Source organism: Salvelinus fontinalis, chromosome 30, assembly GCF_029448725.1.
Source record: "Salvelinus fontinalis isolate EN_2023a chromosome 30, ASM2944872v1, whole genome shotgun sequence".
Taxonomy (NCBI): Eukaryota; Metazoa; Chordata; class Actinopteri; order Salmoniformes; family Salmonidae; genus Salvelinus; species Salvelinus fontinalis.
The window spans coordinates 41,456,033-41,475,792 of record NC_074694.1 but is presented as its reverse complement, the minus strand read 5'-3'; the positions used below and the strand labels follow the sequence as shown (position 1 = coordinate 41,475,792).

Below are 19,760 nucleotides of genomic sequence, written 5' to 3'. Positions count from 1 at the left end.
GTGTCAAATATTTATCCAAAGTCATAATGACACAGCCAGATATTTAAATTTGAGTTAGGTCTGAAGATGACTCTGACTTAGCTGTACAATGCTACAAATAATACATACATATAGCCAGGGGTGCAACTTTCACTGCGGACAGTGACATGTCCATTCTGAAAATTGCATTTTTGTCACCCCCAGTTTTATCATTGGAATGTGATACAAACCGAGGCACCGGCGTGCTTCAGGACCATGCGGACGCCTCCGAGTGGTCGGGTAGGCTGTTTGGAGTGTTTATCCGACTAGAAAAAAAACTCTGTAAAATAAATGTCCCCACTTCTAAAACCAAAGTTGCGCTCCTGCATATAGCGATTGTCCTATAGAATCTGAAACACTGTTGGTTTGAGTGAACAGCAAGTAGCCTCTTTTCATAGACGATGCATCTCCGATACAACACCTGTTATCCTTATATGTGCATTCTGTGTTGGAGACCACCCCAAAAATGACCCAATGTGTGATTAGATCTTCTTTGAACTAAATTCTATTGCGCCTGAGAAAGCTACTCCCGAGCCCCCATGGCCAAGCCCCTCCTAGCCATGATCTTTACAAAACGGAGCTGCTCTTCCTCTCGGTGAAGGCCTGCCTGCTCCAAGACCTCTCCGTCATGGTTGACAACTCCGCACTACAGATGTTCTTTGGGACAGTAAAGTCTGAGCCGGGGTGAATTTTGATCTGCAACATAAATAATCCACTCAGATGCTGTAAAAGACGAGAAAGTACTATAACTAAGTACAGTAACATACATTCTCTGTATTTAAAATAGTCATAACTAGCTGATACAGTAACTTGTATTTAAAAATATACCTTCTCAGTATTTATCTTAACCTAAGATGAAAAAAAAGTTAAATAAAAAGGAATACACAGTAGGAAGCAATACTGAGCCAGCTAACTGTAGTCGTTAACCTAATTGCAACCCTATACGCTTGACAGGCTAATGTTAGCACAGTTAGCTTAGCGTATACAGTGTTTCTCTAAAAAATACAACTCTGTAACATAACACATGGGTGGGGAGATGTCAGTGCCTAGACCATATAAACAAAGTAGAATATTACCTCAGAGGAGCTAAACATCAATACATTCAAACCAAAATATTATCTGGCACCATTTTTTCTTATCTTATTCTATGAGCTAGTCTTACTTAGCCACAACCCTAATCTCTATGTCAAGATCGCTAACAGTTTCACTCAATCAATTTTCACATTTACATTCTACAATTTCAACATAAAAGGTAAGTATCACTCAGATAACTATTTAGGCTAACATCTTCTATAGATAATGTGCTTGTTTACACCACATACCTGCTTAAGAGAACAAAGAAATGAGACAGGAGGAGAAACGGTTAGTTGTCACAGCCTCTGAGTGCTGTTGAGGGGAGGGCAAACCTATGTGCTCCAGCGCCCCCTGCTGGTGGCACAGACAAACAATTCTCAATGGAAATCCTTGGACTGAGCCCAAAATAATAGTGGGTTACAACCTATACAGTCATTGATAATAACAATATCTAAACCACGTTTTATAAATATACTGAACAAAAATATAAACGCAACATGCAACAATTTCAACGATTTTACTGAGTTACAGTTCATATCAGGAAATCAGTCATTAAATTCATTAGGCCCTAATTTATGGATTACATGACTGGACCTAGGCCCAACCACTGGGGAGCCAGGCCCAGCGAATCAGAATTAGTTTTCCCCCCACAAAAGGGCTTCATTACAGATATAAATTTCATCAGTGGTTGGTCTCAGACGATCCCGCAGGTGAAGAAGCCGTATGTGGATGTCCTAGGCTGGCGTGGTTATACGTGGTCTACTGTCATGAGGCCAGTTGGACATACTGCCAAATTCTCTAAAACGACATTGGAGGTGGCTTATGTTAGAGAAATGAATATTCAGTTCTCTGACAAGAGCTCTAGTGGACATTCTTGCAGTCAGCATGCCAATTGCCCACTCCCTCAAAACTTGAGACATCTGTGGCATTGTGCTATGACAAAACCGCACATTCTAGAGTGGCCTTAATTGTCCTGAGCACAAGGTGCACCTGTGTAATGATCATGCTGTTTAATCATCTTCTTGATATGCCACACCTGTAAGGTGGAAGGATTATCTTGGCAAATGAGAAATGTTCACTGACAGGGATGTAAACCAATTTGTCTGCACAATTTAAGAGAAATAAGCTTTTTGTTCATATGGAACATTTCTGGGATCTTTTTTTTTTTTCAGCTCATGAAACCAACACTACATGTTGCGTTTATATTTTTGTTCAGTATACAATATGATTCTATACCCTTATGGGCAGCCACAACTATAGTGTTCGAAAATAAACATTCACACTTAGGTTTCTGTGCCTTTTCAAAATAAGGTATGTTTTTTATTTTTTATTAGCAAAAATTTCTAACCCTGTTTTCGCTTTGTCATTATGGGGTATTGTAAGTGTAGATTTATGAGGAATAAATGTATTTAATACATTTTAGAATAAGGCTGTAACGTAACAAAATGTGGAAAAATGGAAGGGCTCTGAATACTTTCCGAATGCACTGAATATACACGTATTTCATGAAACATTAATATGTTATCGACTATTGAAACTTGGGCATCCAACTTTAGTCGTAACATTAGTTCTTTACTTTCATTTAAAAATATGCTCAAACTTTGTCGTGCTCGTCAAAATCTTGATTTGCTGGTAGGGAAGAGTGGGGTGATTCTTTGAAAGTTGCACGCTCACTATTAGTAAGGGGAGACGGGGGAGGATAGTAAGAGCAGTCTTTATATCTATTCGACATGTTTGCGCGGTGGCGAACCGTGGATATTGAACCTAGGCCTTCAGTTGGGCGAAAAAATATTCCAAGATGTTGTACCAAACTCAAACAAGAGAAAGAACAGAAACATAGCATCACTTAATGTGCTGAACAGGCCTGCGACTGAGCCAAACTTCAGACTGCCACTCACACTGAGATAAGAAACTTGTACATTTCAGACTTGCTGACTCGTTGAACGCGGCATGTGTATACCGTAACTACAACCAGTTTGCAAGTCGGAAATTTCAGAGGTTCCTAGTTTCGAATAGCACTTGAACACGGAATATCACACAATCACCAAAAAAGACAAGTGACACGTCAAATGATGTGTATGACAGGCTCATGATGCTGAAAGGACAGCGACCTCAATACCATTGAGCTCCATGTAGGCAGCCTGGTCTCATAGTACTTAGTAAACGTAAAATCCACCAAGATACTCATATGTATGTTATGTCTGGTATAGTTAGAAAAAACAGGTTACTTAAGGCAAAAACGATGAGGAGGGTGGTTGGTCGTATATAACGCAAACTGTTTTTGAATCTCATCACGGACAACTTCAGCATTTTAGCTAATTCGCAACTTTTCAACTACTTGCTACTTTGCAACTATTTAGCATGTTCGCTAACCCTTTCCCAGGGATGTAAAATTCATTCCACAAAGGGCCGAGTGTCTGCGGGTTTTTGTTTTAGACCTGGACAACCAGGTGAGGGGAGTTCCTTACTAATTAGTGACCTTAATTCATCAATCAAGTACAAGGGTGGAGCAAAAATCTGCAGACACTCGGCCCTAACCCTAATTAAAAAATAATATGGAAATGTATTTTCATCGTGCAAAATGTACTTAGAGCATTCATACTTTTTGTTCAACGCATTTATTTATTTTTTATTTTCCATTTGCATTTAGTCATAAGGTTGCCTAACAGTACTTTGTTTGTTGTATCTATTGTAAATGATACTTGCCAACCGCACTTTGAGATTAAAATTGAGATGGTGTAGACTATTGTAGGTTTATAATTTATGATGTACTAGTTTACATACGTATTCAGACCCATTGCTATGAGACTCGAAATTGAGCTCAGGTGCAATCTGTTTCCATTGATTATCCTTGAGATGTTTCTACAACTTGGAGTGCACCTGTAGTAAATTAGATTGGTTGGATATGATTTGGAAAGGTATACACCCGTCTCTATAAGGTCCAACAGTTGACAGAGAATGTCAGCACAAAAACCAAGCCATGAGGTCGAATTGGATTGTGAGACAGGATGGTGTCGAGGCACAGATCTTGAGAAGGGTACAAAAACATTTCTGCAGCATTGAAGGTCCCCAAGAACACAGTGGTTTCCATCATTCTTAAATGAAAGAAGTTTGAAACCACCAAGACTATTCCTAGAGATTCAAGGCTGTAATCACTGCCAAAGGTGCTTCAACAATGTACTGAGTAAAGGGTCTGAATACCTAAGTAAATGTGATATTTCCATTTTCTATTTAGTACATTTGCAACCATTTCTAAAAACCTGTTTTTGCTTTGTCATTATGGGTTGTGTGTAAAAACAAATATTTAAATCGATTTTAGAATAAAGCTGTAACATAGCAAAATGTGGAAAAAGTCAAGGGGCCTGAATATTTTACGAATGCAATGTATTCGGCCTGGCGAAGCGATATTATAAGCTGACTGATAATTACTGTATGATTTTTGTTTACTCCGCTGGTCTCGGGAAGAAATAGCGAGTATTCATTGTCCGAGACCGATTAAAAATGTCTCAGATCCCGAGACACTCAATATGTGGTCTCTAGATCGGTCTTGAGTACTACTACACTGTAATGCATACCAACTTGTGCCTCCAACAGCCTGGTGTCTGAAGGAAGGCAAAAGTGCTTGTTCTTTTGATGCCGACATGAAACATGTAAGCCACAAGGGGTCAGGATTGCGCCACTCTTGTTTCATTTAAATTGGAATACATGATAATGAATAATATTAAATCATTGTTTTGATTGTTGCGCTTGTAAAAATATATTTTCTGTTAGATATGAACTTGCTTGACTGTCCAAGTCTGACAAATGTCATGCATTAAAATAGACTCATGGATGCAAAGTTTGGGTGGTGGGGGGGAACTATCATTTTATTTCCAATTAAAATGATATTAAAAATAAAACATTGTCAACAGGTGCTTTCCTAGGTTGTTGTTGTCATTTTAGAGGATTGGTATAATATTGCCCTTGTAAATCCATGTGTCTAAAATACATAACATTGAAAATCTAAAACCGTGTGTCCGGGAACCATCTACCACTTAAAATAACTAATGCACCTGTTAAAATGCAGAATATGAGAACAAACATAGCCAGATGAAAGAATCTAGGGAAGCATGATACCAGAAATGTTACCAGACAATGTGGTCTAACAGAAGGTTGGCTATAGTTAAATCTGCACTCTATGCTTCCTCTAGTAGTCCACCCCACATCATGTTTCACACACCCGGTAGAACAGTGATCCTGTCATAATTTCAAATGCACTACAAGTATCATGACCAATTATATCTAATGTAGTTGTCTACCCACACAAAACATAAATAGTCCCTTTTCTCAGTGTTGGAAAAATACAAACAGCTCATCTTGAAATAAAATAATGAAGTATCCCAGTGAAGCATATGTTAGCTATGACTGCATTGGTGTAACATGTTGACAATTTACAAAGATACCAGTGTTGAGTACCGTTTACTATACCTATACTGTAACTAACTCCGCCCCGAGAACAGACAGCCTAGTAAAGCTAGTGTCCATGCAGCCTTCGGCTCAATTGGCTAACATGACAAGCCATGACACCCACCATCTCAGATTGTTCTGAAATAGTTTCTGTAATTAGAAAACAGATAAGATTAGCATTCCTGCAACATTATTTTGTTGAAATGTAGTTTGCTCTGACAAAGTAAGCCAATTGATTGCACCCAAATTGTCCCTTAACATTTTTAGGATTCACATCATATTCAACAAATATAGTACAACATCCAATTTGAACCAAACTTCTTCCTACCATTATGCAAGACAGGAAGAATCCAATAAAGTGGTCAAAAGCCACCAGTCTCACCCCAACAACCAGTATCAGTTATGTCTGACAAGCAGCTTGGAACATTACTTGTTGTGGGGGGGGGGGGGGGGTCCTGATCCCTCAAGCTTACAGTGAACATACATATCCATACAACGTTTAAATGTAAGCTTGCGGGATCCGGCGGCTTTGCAAGGCTAGGTCCGTGGGAGGCTTGTGATCATTTTATTGGATTCCTCATGTCTTACTCATTGTTAGGAGGAATTATGGTCCAAATCGGATGTTAGGTACTATATTTATTGACGATGATATATAAATCCAATAAATTAAAATGGCCAATTTGGGTGCAATCAATTAGAGTCCCAGTGCAGTGAAATATATGAGGTTAGAATAATACACTATGACTTTGGAAGAAGACGGAAAATGATAATGGCCTTTTAGTGTAAGAGCTGTTTGAAAAGACTACCTGAAATTTCTGCCTGGGATGGAGTTTTGGCCTGCTTGGTGACGTCACCAGGCGGTAATTAAGTTAATAGACCAATAAGAAATAGTTCCAAACATCTCTGCCAATAACAGCTAGTTTTCCCCTCCCCACTGGGTCTACTCTCCAAATTCTTGCTTGAGAAATGTCTCTTTGCTAAGGAGCTTTTTTGTTTAAAATTAAAATGTTCAAAAATAAACAAATCACAGGAAGGTACTTAATTGTTACCCAGAAAATATTTGATACCGAGATAAACACGACTGCATTGGGCCTTTAATTTCTCAGATATCAAATTATATTTAAGCAAAATAATGTTTCAGGAACGCTAATCTTATCCGTTTGTAACTACATAAACGATTACGGCACAATCTGAGATGGTGGGTGTCGAAATCCTCTTACTTGTGCTTTTTGAGGTGGAACGACCCTCATCCCTGTTTATTCAAGTTGAACCAAGAAACCACCCACAACAGCAACGGGAATGCATGCAGGATGACACTGTTTGCTGTAAGTTATTCATTAAACGCAGTCAAAGTTGATTGCAAGATAAGTCGTGTCTTGCAAAACTTTCACGGACTCCAAATTCATAATCACGACTTAACTGCGACAGTTATGGATCACACAATAATAATAAATTACATTTGTAAAGCACTTTTCATTATACAGAATAATCTCAAAGTGCATCAAATAAATTTTAGAACAAATATAAAAACGTTTTTTGGGACAACTAGACCGGGCAACTGACACAAAGAACACAGCTGACGCTACAAGGGACAAGGACAAGCCCAGCTTTCTTTATCTAACTTTGCATTGTTGGAAAAGGACCCGTAAGTAAGCATTTCACTGTTAGTCTACACTTGTTGTTAACGAACCATGTGACAAAAAAAATTTGATTTAAAAGTCTTCCTAAAGAGAAAGGTCTTTAGGCCCATTTTAAAGGAGCCTAGAGTCTGTGGTGCCTTCAGGTGGTCCGGGAGGGCATTCCAGAGGCTGGGGGCGGTCGAGCTGAAAGTCTGATCCCCCAAGGAGCTGAGCTTGGTCCTGGGTGCGTGGAGTCGCTTGTCCTAAGGGTGCAGGTGAGGCTATGGAGGGAGAGTAGTTATTTTAGATAAGGAGGGGCATTGCCATGAACACACTGACTGGAATGTCCGCAGGAGGGTTTTGTATTCAATCCGTAATGAGACGGGGAGCCAGTGCAGAGATGCCGGGATGGGGTTGATGTGATGGCGTTTTCGATCCTGGAAACTCTGTTCTGGATGTACTGGAGCTTCTGGAGACTCCTGCCTGGGTTCCCGATGAAGAGTGTGTTGAGGTAGTCCAGCCTTGAGGAGATAGAATGACGCTTTACGCGGTTGTTTGATGTGGTTGTCAAAGGTCAGGGAGGAATCAAGCTTTACACCCAGACTGGAAACTCAGGGGGAGAGAGGCGTGTTCTGTCCTGCTATGGTGAGGGGTGTTATTGGTGAGTGCTGGACCTGATAGTGGGTGCCAACAAGCAGGGCCTCGGTTTTGCTGCTGTTCAGTTGAAGGAAGTTTTGCTTCATCAAGGCAGGTGTTCAGACGGGCACATGCATCAGAGGGACTTGGGGCAGGTTGGGACACGTTCGCCCCCCATAGTCAAGCATACAGCGTTAAGGCATGTGGATTAACGGACAAAATAATTGTCACATTAATGCCATTGGGGCACTACAGCCGGTTGAGTAAAATGGACTAATACCCTTATAGGCCCAAGTTCACAGGGTATACAGAGGAACACATGAAAGTGCCAGACTTGAGAGTCAATGATCAAATACGAAGCGTGATACACTGGGCTTGTCAGCTTGGGGAGGTTCTCACCCATAGACTCAGGTATTACTGTGACTTTGAGCACTCTCTGCTGCCCAACAGTGGAAGTTCATCAACGCAAGCAAAGCAGAGCTCAGCTGGAGTGTGAGAATAGGCGTGCAGGGTGAGTGAGAGACTGGTTATTTCTTTGGCAGAAGACATCCCACTATCCATTGTTCAGGTTCAGAGTGCATGCAGCAGCCTAATATCTAGGGCTCCATCTCTGGGCTCACAGTCTGGTTTGTAGCAGCAGTGAAGCCATGGGCTTCCCATTCCTGGCTCACTTCTGAGGCCTCAGTATGACCCTCCTGGGCTAATGAGATGTCCTGCTCCGTACAGTAGCCCTCAGACTCCAGATGACTGCTCTCTTGGATTCTCACGTCCTTTATCTCAACTCCATCACCCACTAGCTCTGAAGATTCATTGTCTAGGGTTTTCGCAGAGCAACTGTTGACCATGTACAAAATATCCCTGTCCTCTCGAACTTTGACACCATTGGTCCCCTGAGCATTGGGTACCTCAGGTGTGATTTCATCATGTGTGGGACCTCGGTTAGTTTCGGGAATTACAGTGTCTGGGTTGTTGCAGGCTTTTTCTGCCTCTGTGCAGTCTGTTTGGTGATTTTCCTTCTCGGGAGCTGTCTCCATGTAGCCATTCGTCTCTTGTATCGCATTGTCGTTATTGGCAGAATCCTGGTTGTCGCTCTCCTTATGGCTACTCCCATCGGATGTTGTTGTCCCATCCCCAAGACTCTCCCCATCCTTTCCATTCATTTCCTCATCAATCTCAACCTCTTGGGTTGTGTCCAGCTGATCATCTACTTGTTGAATGTCCAAGGGAGCCTTCTTCTTCTGGGGTGTCTCATCTCCACTTTCTACCTTTTGGGTTGAGTCATCAACACGTTCCACCTCTTCTGATGTGATCTCATGACACTCTTCCTCTAGGCTGATCTCTATATGGGATTTAATCTCATCCACGTGCCCTTGGCTGCCCAGCTCAATGGCTGTTACTGTGTCTTTGTTGCTGTCCCCTTCCGAGGTTGTCTTCTCATGACTGAGGCTTTCTTGAGCTTCCTCCGCAAGGCTAAGGTCCTCTAGAACTGTCTCCCTTAGGCTATCTCCATCTCGAGGAGTTTCCTCATGGATGTCTAGCTCTGGGCTACACTGTGTGGGAGGGATTGTCTCTGTAGTCGTGTCAGTATTGGCCTCTTCTGATACACACTCCTTCCCCAGGCCTGTGGCCTCTTCCTCAGGTGTCCGCTGTTTACATTCCCCTTGGTGGATCAGTTCCTCGTGGCTATCTGGGTCTAGGCTACTCTGTTTGGGAGGGATTGTCTCTGTAGTTATGTCAGCATGGCTCACCTCCTCAATGACCCTCTCAGTCGTCACCTCCACTACACACTCCTCCTCCAAGCCTGTGTCCTTTTCACAGTGCACTTCCACAGGTGTCTGCAGTTGACAATCCCCTTGGTGGTGGATCATCGCCTCATGGTCGAGCCTCTCTGGAGTAGATTCTTCATGGCTGTCCCACTTAAAGATAGTCTCCACTGGGCTTTGTATCTCCAGGATGGCCTCTGCCTGGACTACATTGCGGTCCTCCTGGGTGACCTCTGGGGTTTCCACAGTGTCTATGTCTTCGGCGTTAGATAGGAACTTCTCAGTCCGTAGGCCCTCTGGCTCACTGGAGGCGAGGTTCACAGGGCTCAGGGGCTTTTGACATTGCAGGGTAGGTAGATGAGGAGCAGGGCTGTGGGGAAAGAGAAGGCCATAGAGTACCACTACTCAACATTACCTTTATATTGACATGTAAAACAGGTATGGGTAACAGATTGATGCGGAGTCCGATTTTTCACTTTAAAAATGCATATCAAACTAAAACCAATTAATTGCAAAGTTAAGCAAAAGATCCAACTATGCACAAGGACTACTTTTAACGATTTCACAGACATTTTTCTACACATATTTACTTCAAGAACAGTGCAGATGCAAAGCTTAGAAACAGAATACCGCCATGTGCTGTCATTCTGTTACCAAACTTCTCATCTGCACTGTTCTTAAGAGAAAATGTGTTTTTGTCCAATTTTACGTGATAATTGTTAAAAGTCGTCCTCATTCTGTTACCGTAGAATTGCATGCATCTGCAAAGACTTAGGCTGAAATTCAATCCGACCGGCCCTTTTTGGCTCTGCACAATTTATAGGCAAAGTTAACCTAACGTTCAAAGTAAACGCTGAAGATGTCGGATCAATCGGAAATTACCTTTACATGTCCATCGCGCTACAACGCGGGTCTTCCGCGGTCCAGATTGAATCCTGGTCTAAAACAATGTGTTAATTGAACACACTCAAGTCTATTCAAGAGCACACCAGAGTTTAAACTCAAACCTACGCCTTATTTGGGCCCTTGTGGACAGTTTGATCTGCTCCAGTCTTACCTCTCCATGGACTCATAAGAAACTGGAGTGAGACTAGGCTCCTGGGTCGAGTCCTCTTCCTGAACCCAGCCCTGATTGGACGAGGCATAGGTGAGGATGGCCTCTGTCACAGTGTAGGGGGTGTGGCCCTGCACACAGTCTAGGATGTGACCAACCGGCAGTTGGGTTTGCAGGAAGAGGTGGAGCTGGCTGTCTGACAGACACACTGTCATGCTGCACACTCTGAAGACAGACAAACAAGGTATGTCAATGCCATGCTCAATGCTGTGGTCTCTCTATCGTCGACTAGTCATGGTACCATTTTTCCTTTGTGCTCATTCTAGGTGTGACAATGACAAATAGAGAGAACAAGCAAGCACTATAATTGAAATGGTGAAGTCATTGCTAATTATTAACTTAGGAGAGGAACTGACTTGTCCAGGAAAGACTGCAGGCCTTTCCTCCTCTTCTCCAGGAAGTCCTCACCACTGAAGGAGAAGAAGGACTTGTTGGGCAGGTCTGGGACAGGTCTATAGGACAGACAGGGGACAGAGAATAACCCATAGCTCCCAGAACAGGACAAATTCACATTGGTGTTTGTCATTATTTTTCAAACAAGCAGTTAAGCCAAGCACATTGGGGGACAATGCTATGACTTACACCAAGCCAGTGTTTTTCTGCATCCTCTTCTTGAGCCAGACAAACTCACTGTAGCGCCGGCGCACACAGGACGTCTTGGCAGTAAAGGACTTGCTGTTGGTCTGCGAGTAAAAAGAGATGGTGCACCATTACATCCTGCGGATACAGACAACACCAGTGGGAGTGAAAACATCAAGCCCAAACTAGAGAGCTGGGCAATATGGACAAAAAGTAATATTGCAATAAATTGACTTTCCATTAGTGGCAGGGCTCTAGATGAACTTTGTCTGGGCCAAGTAACACATGAAAGAAGTTATTTATCTTATATGTTCAGGGAACGCATGATGGATATTTTGATGTGCAACATGTCAAAATGAGACTCCGAATTATCAGATTTATTTTGGGCTCTTTAAGAGATAATTTGCCGGCATATTTTTTGTGCATATTGGCCTCGGCTATATAATTCACCACTTGAGGGAGTGGGAACTCAAAACACAACAAATGTTATATTGCTGCTGGATAGCCATGTAATTAATCTAACAGTCAATTTAATGTCCTACAAAAAAGGTTTCATACTCTGTTTAGCGGTGGTTTTTCCTCTGTTATAGTTTTTTTTTTACACTCAGAAAGCTGTGACTCTCCTCAGTAAAATTGTTTAAAAACGGTGTTTTACATTTAGAAATGTTGCTCAACTGTCATATGCTTGTGCTTATCAGAAAGCATCTCTCCCTTCACTCCATGCGCAAAGGGGGGAGAGTGTTTCATTTTTTCCTTAAATTCGTTAAAGGCTGAATGCATCTTACTAGAGTCCGAAAGAGCAAAACAGCGCCCCTCTGTCTCTGTATGTGTAGGCCATCAATCTGATGCTGTTGGGTCCAAAAGAGTATGACATTGATGCCGCCAGCGAGCATTTGGCCTCCCTTGATAAAAAAAAGTATAAAATAGCCAATCAGTGTTGAGCTCAACTGTAAATCGTCCTGGCACACAAGGGAAGCCAGTTTGGATATGGCGTCGCTCCTATCAAATCGCATTGAGAGCATACGTCATTGACAGAAACAACTTGAATTGTTGCATGTTGTTGTCATCCGGTGGATAAAAATTGGCCCTTTGTTAAGTTAGCTATGGATGGAGATTGGGATTTGTGTTTACTTAATTCTCTGTACTGGCCAATGATGATTATAACGGCGATACTTATCCGAACAATTGATGGTGCACCATTACATCCTGCGGATACAGACAACACCAATGGGAGTGAAAACATCAAGCCCAAACTAGAGAGCTGGGCAATATGGACAAAAAGTAATATTGCAATAAATTGACTTTCCATTAGAAGCAGGGCTCTAGATGAACTTTCTCTGGGCCAAGTAACACGTGAAAGAATGGCTGTGCGGCGCCACAAAGAAATGCCACCCCACACCATGACCCACCGCCAAACCAGTCATGCTGGAGAACGTTCTGCTGCCTGCAACATCCTCCAGCATGACTGGTTTGGCGGTGGGTCAGTCATGGTGTGGGGTGGCATTTCTTTGTGGCGCCGCACAGCCCTCCATGTGCTCGCCAGAGGTAGCCTGACTGCCATTAGGTACCGAGATGAGATCCTCAGACCCCTTGTGAGACCATATGCTGACACATGAACATTTGTGGCCTGCTGGAGGTCATTTTGCAGGGCTCTGGCAGTGCACCTTCTTGCACAAAGGCGGAGGTAGCGGTCCTGCCGCTGGGTTGTTGCCCTCCTACGGCCTCCTCCACGTCTCCTGATGTACTGGCCTGTCTCCTGGTAGCGCCTCCATGCTCTGGACACTACGCTGACAGACACAGCAAACCTTTTTGCCACAGCTCGCATTGATGTGCCATCCTGGATGAACTGCACTACCTGAGCCACTTGTGTGGGTTGTAGACTCCGTCTCATGCTACCACTAGAGTGAAAGCACCGCCACCATTCAAAAGTGACCAAAACATCAGCCAGGAAGCATAGGAACTGAGAAGTGGTCTGTGGTCACCACCTGCAGAATCACTCCTTTTTTGGGGGTGTCTTGCTAATTGCCTATAATTTCCACCTTTTGTCTATTCCATTTGCACAACAGCATGTGAAATTTGTTGTCAATCAGTGTTGCTTCCTAAGTGGACAGTTTGATTTCACAGAAGTGTGATTGATTTGGAGTTACATTGTGTTGTTTAAGTGTTCCCTTTATTTTTTTGAGCAGTGTATATATATATATATATATAAATAAATAAATCGTCCGATTAATCGGTATCGGCTTTTTTTGTCCTCCAATAAATCGGTATCGGTGTTGAAAAATCATAATCGGTCGACCTCTAGTTCTCACTGTATTTGACTAAGCATACGGTGTAAACGGAAAATTTTGAGACCCCCTCCCTTTTTCCACATTGTTAGGTTACAGCCTTATTTTAAAATGTATTAAATCGTTTTTTTTTTTCATCAATCTACACACAATACACCATAATGACAATGCAAAAACAGGTTTAGACTTTTTTTTGCAAACATATGAAAAATAAAAACTGATATCACATTTACATAAGTATTTAGACCCTTTACTCAGTACTTTCTTGTAAGCACCTTTAGCAGTGATTACAGCCTTAAATCTTCTTGGGTATGACGCTACAAGCTTGGCACACCTGTATTTCTCTGCAGATCCCCTCAAGCTCTGTCAGGTTGGATGGGAAGCGTCACTACACAGCAATTTTCAGGTCTCAAGAGATGCCGATCGGGTTCAAGTCCGGGCTCTGGCTGGGTCACTCAAAGACATTCAGAGACTTGTCCCGAAGCCACTCCTGTGTTGTCTTGGCTGTGTGCTTAGGGTCATTGTCCTGTTGGAATGGTGAACCTTTGCACTAGTTCGAGGTCTGGAGCAGGTTTTCATCAAGGATTTCTCTATACTTTGCTCTGTTTATATTTTCCTCGATCCTGACTATTCTCCCAGTCCCTGCCTCTGAAAAATATCCCAAAAGCATGATGCTGTCACCACCAAGCTTCATCATAGGGATGGTGCCAGGTTTCCTACAAACGTGACACTTGGCATTCAGGCCAAAGAGTTCAATCTTGGATTCATCAGACCAGAGAATCTTGTTTCTCATGGTTTGAGAGTCCTTTAGGTGCCTTTTGGCAAACTCCAAGTGGGCTGTCATGTGCCTTTTGCTGAAGAGTGGCTTCCGTCTGGCCACTCTACCATAAAGGCCTGATTAGTGGGTGGAATGCTGCAGAGATGGTTGTCCTTCTGGAAGGTTCTCCCATCTCCACAGGCGAACGCTGGAGCTCTGTCAGAGTGACCATCGGGTTCTTGGTCACCTCCCTGACCAAGGCCTTTCTCCCCCGATTGCTCAGTTTGGCTGGGCGGCCAGCTCTAGGAAGAGCCTTGGTGGTTCCAAACTTCTTCCATTTAAGAATGATGGAGACCACTGTGTTCTTGGGGACCTTGGGTACCCTTCCACAGATCTGTGCCTCGACACAATCCTATCTCGGAGCTCAACAGACAATTCATTCGACCTCATGGCTTGGTTTTTGCTCTGTCATGCACTGTCAGCTGTGGTACCTTATATAGACAGGTGTGTGCCTTTCCAAATCATGTCCAATCAATAGAATTGATCACAGGTGGACTCCAATTAAGTTGTAGAAACATCTCAAGGATGATCAATGGAAACAGGATGCACCTGAGCTCAATTTCGAGTCTCATAGCAAAAGGTCTGAATACTTATGTAAATAACATATCCATTTATTTAATTTTTTTATCAATTTGCAAACATTTCTAAAAACCTGTTTTCACTTTGTCATTGTGGGGTATTGTGTATGGATTGATGAGGAACATTTTTATTTAATCAATTTTAGAATAAGGTTGTAATGTAAAAAATGCAGAAAAAGGGTAGGGGTCTGAATACTTTCCGAATGCATTGTAGGTGATTTGATAATGTTAAAACGTTGAAGTTGAAATGGACCTGGACTAGTGGACCGTTGTCTTTGCGACTTGCGGTAACTCTGTGGTTCTAACTCTTCGATCACACCCACAGCGTCATCGCGCAAAATGGTACGCAGCATCATCCGGATGTGTGTGCAACAAAAGTGACTGCCAGTGATTTTACCCACGCATCGCTACTGGCAACACATACATTTTAAGTGATGTCAACGGGTCTTTCTCCATTCTGATTGTTTTATACTGTTCAATTCAACTTCAACCTAAAATAATTTCCTGCATTTCTGCAATCATTTTAGATAATTTCCACACTGCCACGTAGGGTTGCACGATATGGGCAAAAAAGCAAAGCCTTATTTTAAACCATGTTGCAATTGCGATTTCACTTGTGATTTAGATCAAAACACTTGGGTGAACTGTTAGCATCATGGAAATAGAATGTTTATTCTAATTCTATAGCTGAATAAATAATAGTGTTGTTTGACATGACAACGAATGAAAATGCCAGGGAGGAGTTATTCTGACAGGGTAAGAGCCAAAGTGATGTTCAGTGTTTCCTAGGGGACCCTATAATCGTTGGCTACATTACGATACGTTCGTAAATTCACTCTGGCTATCTACTCCGATTTCAGAGCATTCTCGTCTGTGTGCTAGAGCGCAGAATAACTGATGAATTTACGAACGCTCAACACTTGTTGAATAAGGCCGGCAGCAGCAGTCAGTCACCAACGCGCTGGATAACATGAACACCCTAACGTGCTCTGCTAGGCCAAGAAAATGGTCAGTGTGAGATTCTCTCATTTGTGTCTGGAAGTAGCTAGCAAGCTAGCCAACGTTAGCCAGTTTTCTTGGGTGCTTTACTGCCGTTGAAGTCAGAACACTCGGATCAACCCTACTCGTCGGCCCGAGAGTCCAGTGTGCACTCTGAAAGCTCCGACAGTGAAACGCCCAAAACACACTCTGGCACTTGTCTCCAGATTGAATTTACAAAAAAACCTTAGATGTTTCTTCATGTAGCCAACATATTCATGCTTTGCATATTCCGCTTTGAGTTGAAAGAGCGGAGAGGACTGACTCAAGTAGCGGTGTAAACTATAAAGGATGTTACACACGGCATATCACATTTAAAAATAAAAAAAACATTCAAATACCATTATAGAAGGTAAAGTAAAAACCCAGACAGGTCCGTGCATAAATACTAAATACCGTATGTTACAGTATACCGCCCAACCCTAGTGACTAGTCATTTGTTTTCTCTGATCCTGACTCATCTATGACAAATGCATACAATGAGTCTTAAGTAATTTCAAACTAGCCCTTCCCAAGACTTGGATTCTACAGCTCTAATATGGCCTAAGGACTTACACACTCATTGAGACAACTGCTTCTTTGTAAGGTTTAGCCTATGTCTATGGTGAATGGATACTCACGTGAAGGAATATCTTGAAGTCCACGTACGAGTTCCAAGAGCCTTCATTCTGAACCCGAGGGTCTTGGACGCGCACTGCAACAAACTCCTGCAGAGATAAACAAAGAAGTGGTTTGACTAACAGAGGGAACTATAGACTTTAGTCTAGCTAAATTGATGAATCAACAGCTTGAGCAGTGCAATGAGGAAGTGATACAACATGGTGTAGGTGGTTCCAAGTCATGGATGGCTCTTGACCGACTACTGTAGAAACTTTTTTTCAACAATTCGTTGTTAACCTTAAACAATTCTTTGTTAACCTGAGGCTACAGTGGAGAAGAGGGTCAAGGTAAAAGAGTGAATGATGGTAACTTACATCTTCTTCGTGATTCTTCATCATCCTTATGTAGGCTGCACAGGAGACATCTGCCAAACAAAGAAGAAACCAAAGAACCATTAAAAACAATTCAGCAAGTGGGAAAGAACTCAGCCAATGCTTCTCTTCCGCAGCTTGTGCCTCTCAAGTCTCACTAAAGTACTCACATATCTCATCCTCTACTTTTAGGAGGACAACGTTTCAGGGCCACAATAAGGTGTGAAAAATGTATGCAAGGATAACATCTCAATTGCAGTTAGTATTTGACTTGTCTCTCTCTTTGATGTTAGCCATGTTGGGAACAGAAGAGATGACTGGGATAAATTCCTTCACTTGCCCTTTCTCCTGAAGATAAACGCCCTCCTCTTTATAGTACAGACACTGCATTGGAAAAATGTTTAACTCCCCCACCACCAATCACTCCCCACTCCTGTGTAAGAAAAGGATTTGCAATCCATGATGATTTGATACATGCAAGTCTTTGACTGTAGCCACATTCTATAAACGAATTTTCATAAAAGTCAAGTCACTCTGACATTAAGTTAGTCTAGCTCTAGCTAGCAAATGTGTGGGTAACGTTAAACAAACTGATGAATGTTTTGGATTGGTTACTAATGCAAGGCTAGTTAACATTACTTACTTCCATATGGTAGTCAGGGTATCACGTCTTCGTTAAAAACTTGTTTTGAAAGAGCCACAAATAATTAGCTAGAAATAATTCGCTATTTAGTTTGTAAGAAGTACAGCTATAGCAAACGTTATCTAACTCTGCTGAGCTATTCATGAGTCAGAGGTTTTTGTACAAATGATGTCATGTCACGAAGGTCTTAGAAAGTACATAGACTGTGCACTACCACAGATCTGTATCTTTAGTAAAACTCTCTGTCTACAATTATGGCGAAATCCAACAAAATCCTTACCATGCAAAGATCTGTGGAACTCGGCGCAGCATCAACTCTATTTTCGTTACCTTTGTGTGAAGCAGGCCAAAATAACGAAGTACTTCCGGGTAACGGATTTTTTATTTTCTTCTTCGGTATCATGGCGTTTAGACATTTTGTTTGTGCATGCCGCCACCTACTGTGCGGTTGTGTGCATTCAATCAAAACAAAATGTATTTGTCAATTTAATATATATATATATATTTCACCTTTATTTAACCAGGTAGGCTAGTTGAGAACAAGTTCTCATTTACAACTGCGACCTGGCCAAGATAAACCATAGCAATTCGACACATACAACAACACAGAGTTAGACATGGAATAAACAAACATACAGTCAATAATACAGTAGAAAAAATAAACAGTAAGTGCAAATGAGGTAAGATAAGGGAGTTAAGGCAATAAATAGGCCATGGTGGCGAAGTAGTTACAATATAGCAATTAAACACTGGAATGGTAGATGTGCAGAAGATGAATGTGCAAGTACAGATACTGGGGTAGATAGATGGGCTGTTTACAGATGGGCTGTGCACAGGTGCAATGGTCTGTGAGCTGCTCTGACAGCTGCTGCTTAAAGCTAGTGAGGGAGATATGAGTCTCCAGCTTCAGTAATTTTGCAGTTTGTTCCAGTCATTGACAGCAGAGAACTGGAAGGAAAGGCGACCAAAGAAGGAATTGGCTTTGGGGGTGACCAGTGAGATATACCTGCTGGAGCGCATGCTACGAGTGGGTGCTGCTATGGTGACCAGTGAGCTGAGATAAGGCGGGGCTTTACCTAGCAGAGACTTGTAGATAACCTGTAGCCAGTGGGTCTGGCGACAAGTATGAAGCGAGGGCCAACCAACTAGAGCGTACAGGTCGCAGTGGTGGGTAGTGTATGGGGCATTGGTGACATAACGGATGGTACTGTGATAGACTGCATCCAATTTGTTGAGTAGAGTGTTGGAGGCTATTTTATAGATGACATCGCCAAAGTCGAGGATCGGTAGGATGGTCAGTTTTACAAAGATATGTTTGGCAGCATGAGTGAAGGAGGCTTTGTTGCGATAGGAAGCCGATTCTAGATTTAATTTTGGATTGGAGATGCAAAGAGATGTTAATTTTGGATTGGATTGGAGATGTGAGTCTGGAAGGAGAGTTTACAGTCTAACCAGACACCTAGGTATTTGTAGTTGTCCACGTATTCTAAGTCAGAGTCGTTCAGAGTAGTGATGCTGGACGGCGGGCAGGTGCGGGCAGTGATCGATTGAATAGCATGCATTTAGTTTTACTTTCATTTAAGAGCAGTTGGAGGCCACGGAAGGAGAGTTGTATGGCATTGAAGCTCGTCTGGAGGTTAGTTAACACAGTGTCCAAAGAGGGGCCAGAAGTATACAGAATGGTGTCGTCTGCGTAGAGGTGGATCAGAGAATCACCAGCAGCAAGAGCAACATCATTGATGTATACAGAGAAGAGAGTCGGCCCGAGAATTGAACCCTGTGGCACCCCCATAGAGACTGCCAGAGGTCCGTACAACAGGCCCTCCGATTTGACACACTGAACTCTATCAGAGAAGTAGTTGGTAAACCAGGCAAGGCAATCATTTGAGAAACCAAGACTGTCGAGTCTGCCAATAAGAATGTGGTGATTGACAGAGTCAAAATCCTTGGCCAGATCGATGAATACAGCTGCACAGTAATGTCCCTTATCGATGGCGGTTATGATGTCGTTTAGGACCTTGAGCGTGGCTGAGGTGCACCCATGACCAGCTCTGAAACCAGATTGCAAAGAGGAGAAGGTACGGTGGATTCGAAATAGTCGGTAATCTGTTTGTTAACTTGGATTTCGAAGACCTTAGAAAGACAGGGTAGGATAGATATAGGTCTGTAGCAGTTTGGG

The 19,760-nt window shown here is 42.5% G+C and overlaps 1 protein-coding gene across 4 annotated transcripts; it reads right to left on the bottom strand.

The window, feature by feature from the left end:
• Window positions 1-1,594: 1,594 nt before the first annotated feature.
• Window positions 1,595-17,969, bottom strand: LOC129829238 (uncharacterized). 4 transcript variants are annotated; one of them, XM_055890912.1, is made up of 9 exons: window positions 17,862-17,969; window positions 17,582-17,620; window positions 17,279-17,371; window positions 16,942-16,991; window positions 16,588-16,674; window positions 11,253-11,353; window positions 11,027-11,122; window positions 10,614-10,835; window positions 1,595-9,926 (listed from the first exon to the last, which is right to left on the bottom strand). In XM_055890912.1, the coding sequence occupies exons 4-9, from the start codon at window positions 16,963-16,965 to the stop codon at window positions 8,390-8,392; spliced, it is 2,067 nt and encodes a 688-aa protein (XP_055746887.1). In that variant the 5' UTR covers window positions 16,966-16,991; window positions 17,279-17,371; window positions 17,582-17,620; window positions 17,862-17,969; the 3' UTR covers window positions 1,595-8,389. The 4 variants fall into 4 exon arrangements, with proteins under 4 accessions (XP_055746887.1, XP_055746885.1, XP_055746888.1 ...); XM_055890910.1 differs by lacking the exon at window positions 17,279-17,371; XM_055890913.1 differs by lacking the exons at window positions 17,279-17,371; window positions 17,582-17,620.
• Between the last annotated feature and the right edge of the window lie 1,791 nt (window positions 17,970-19,760).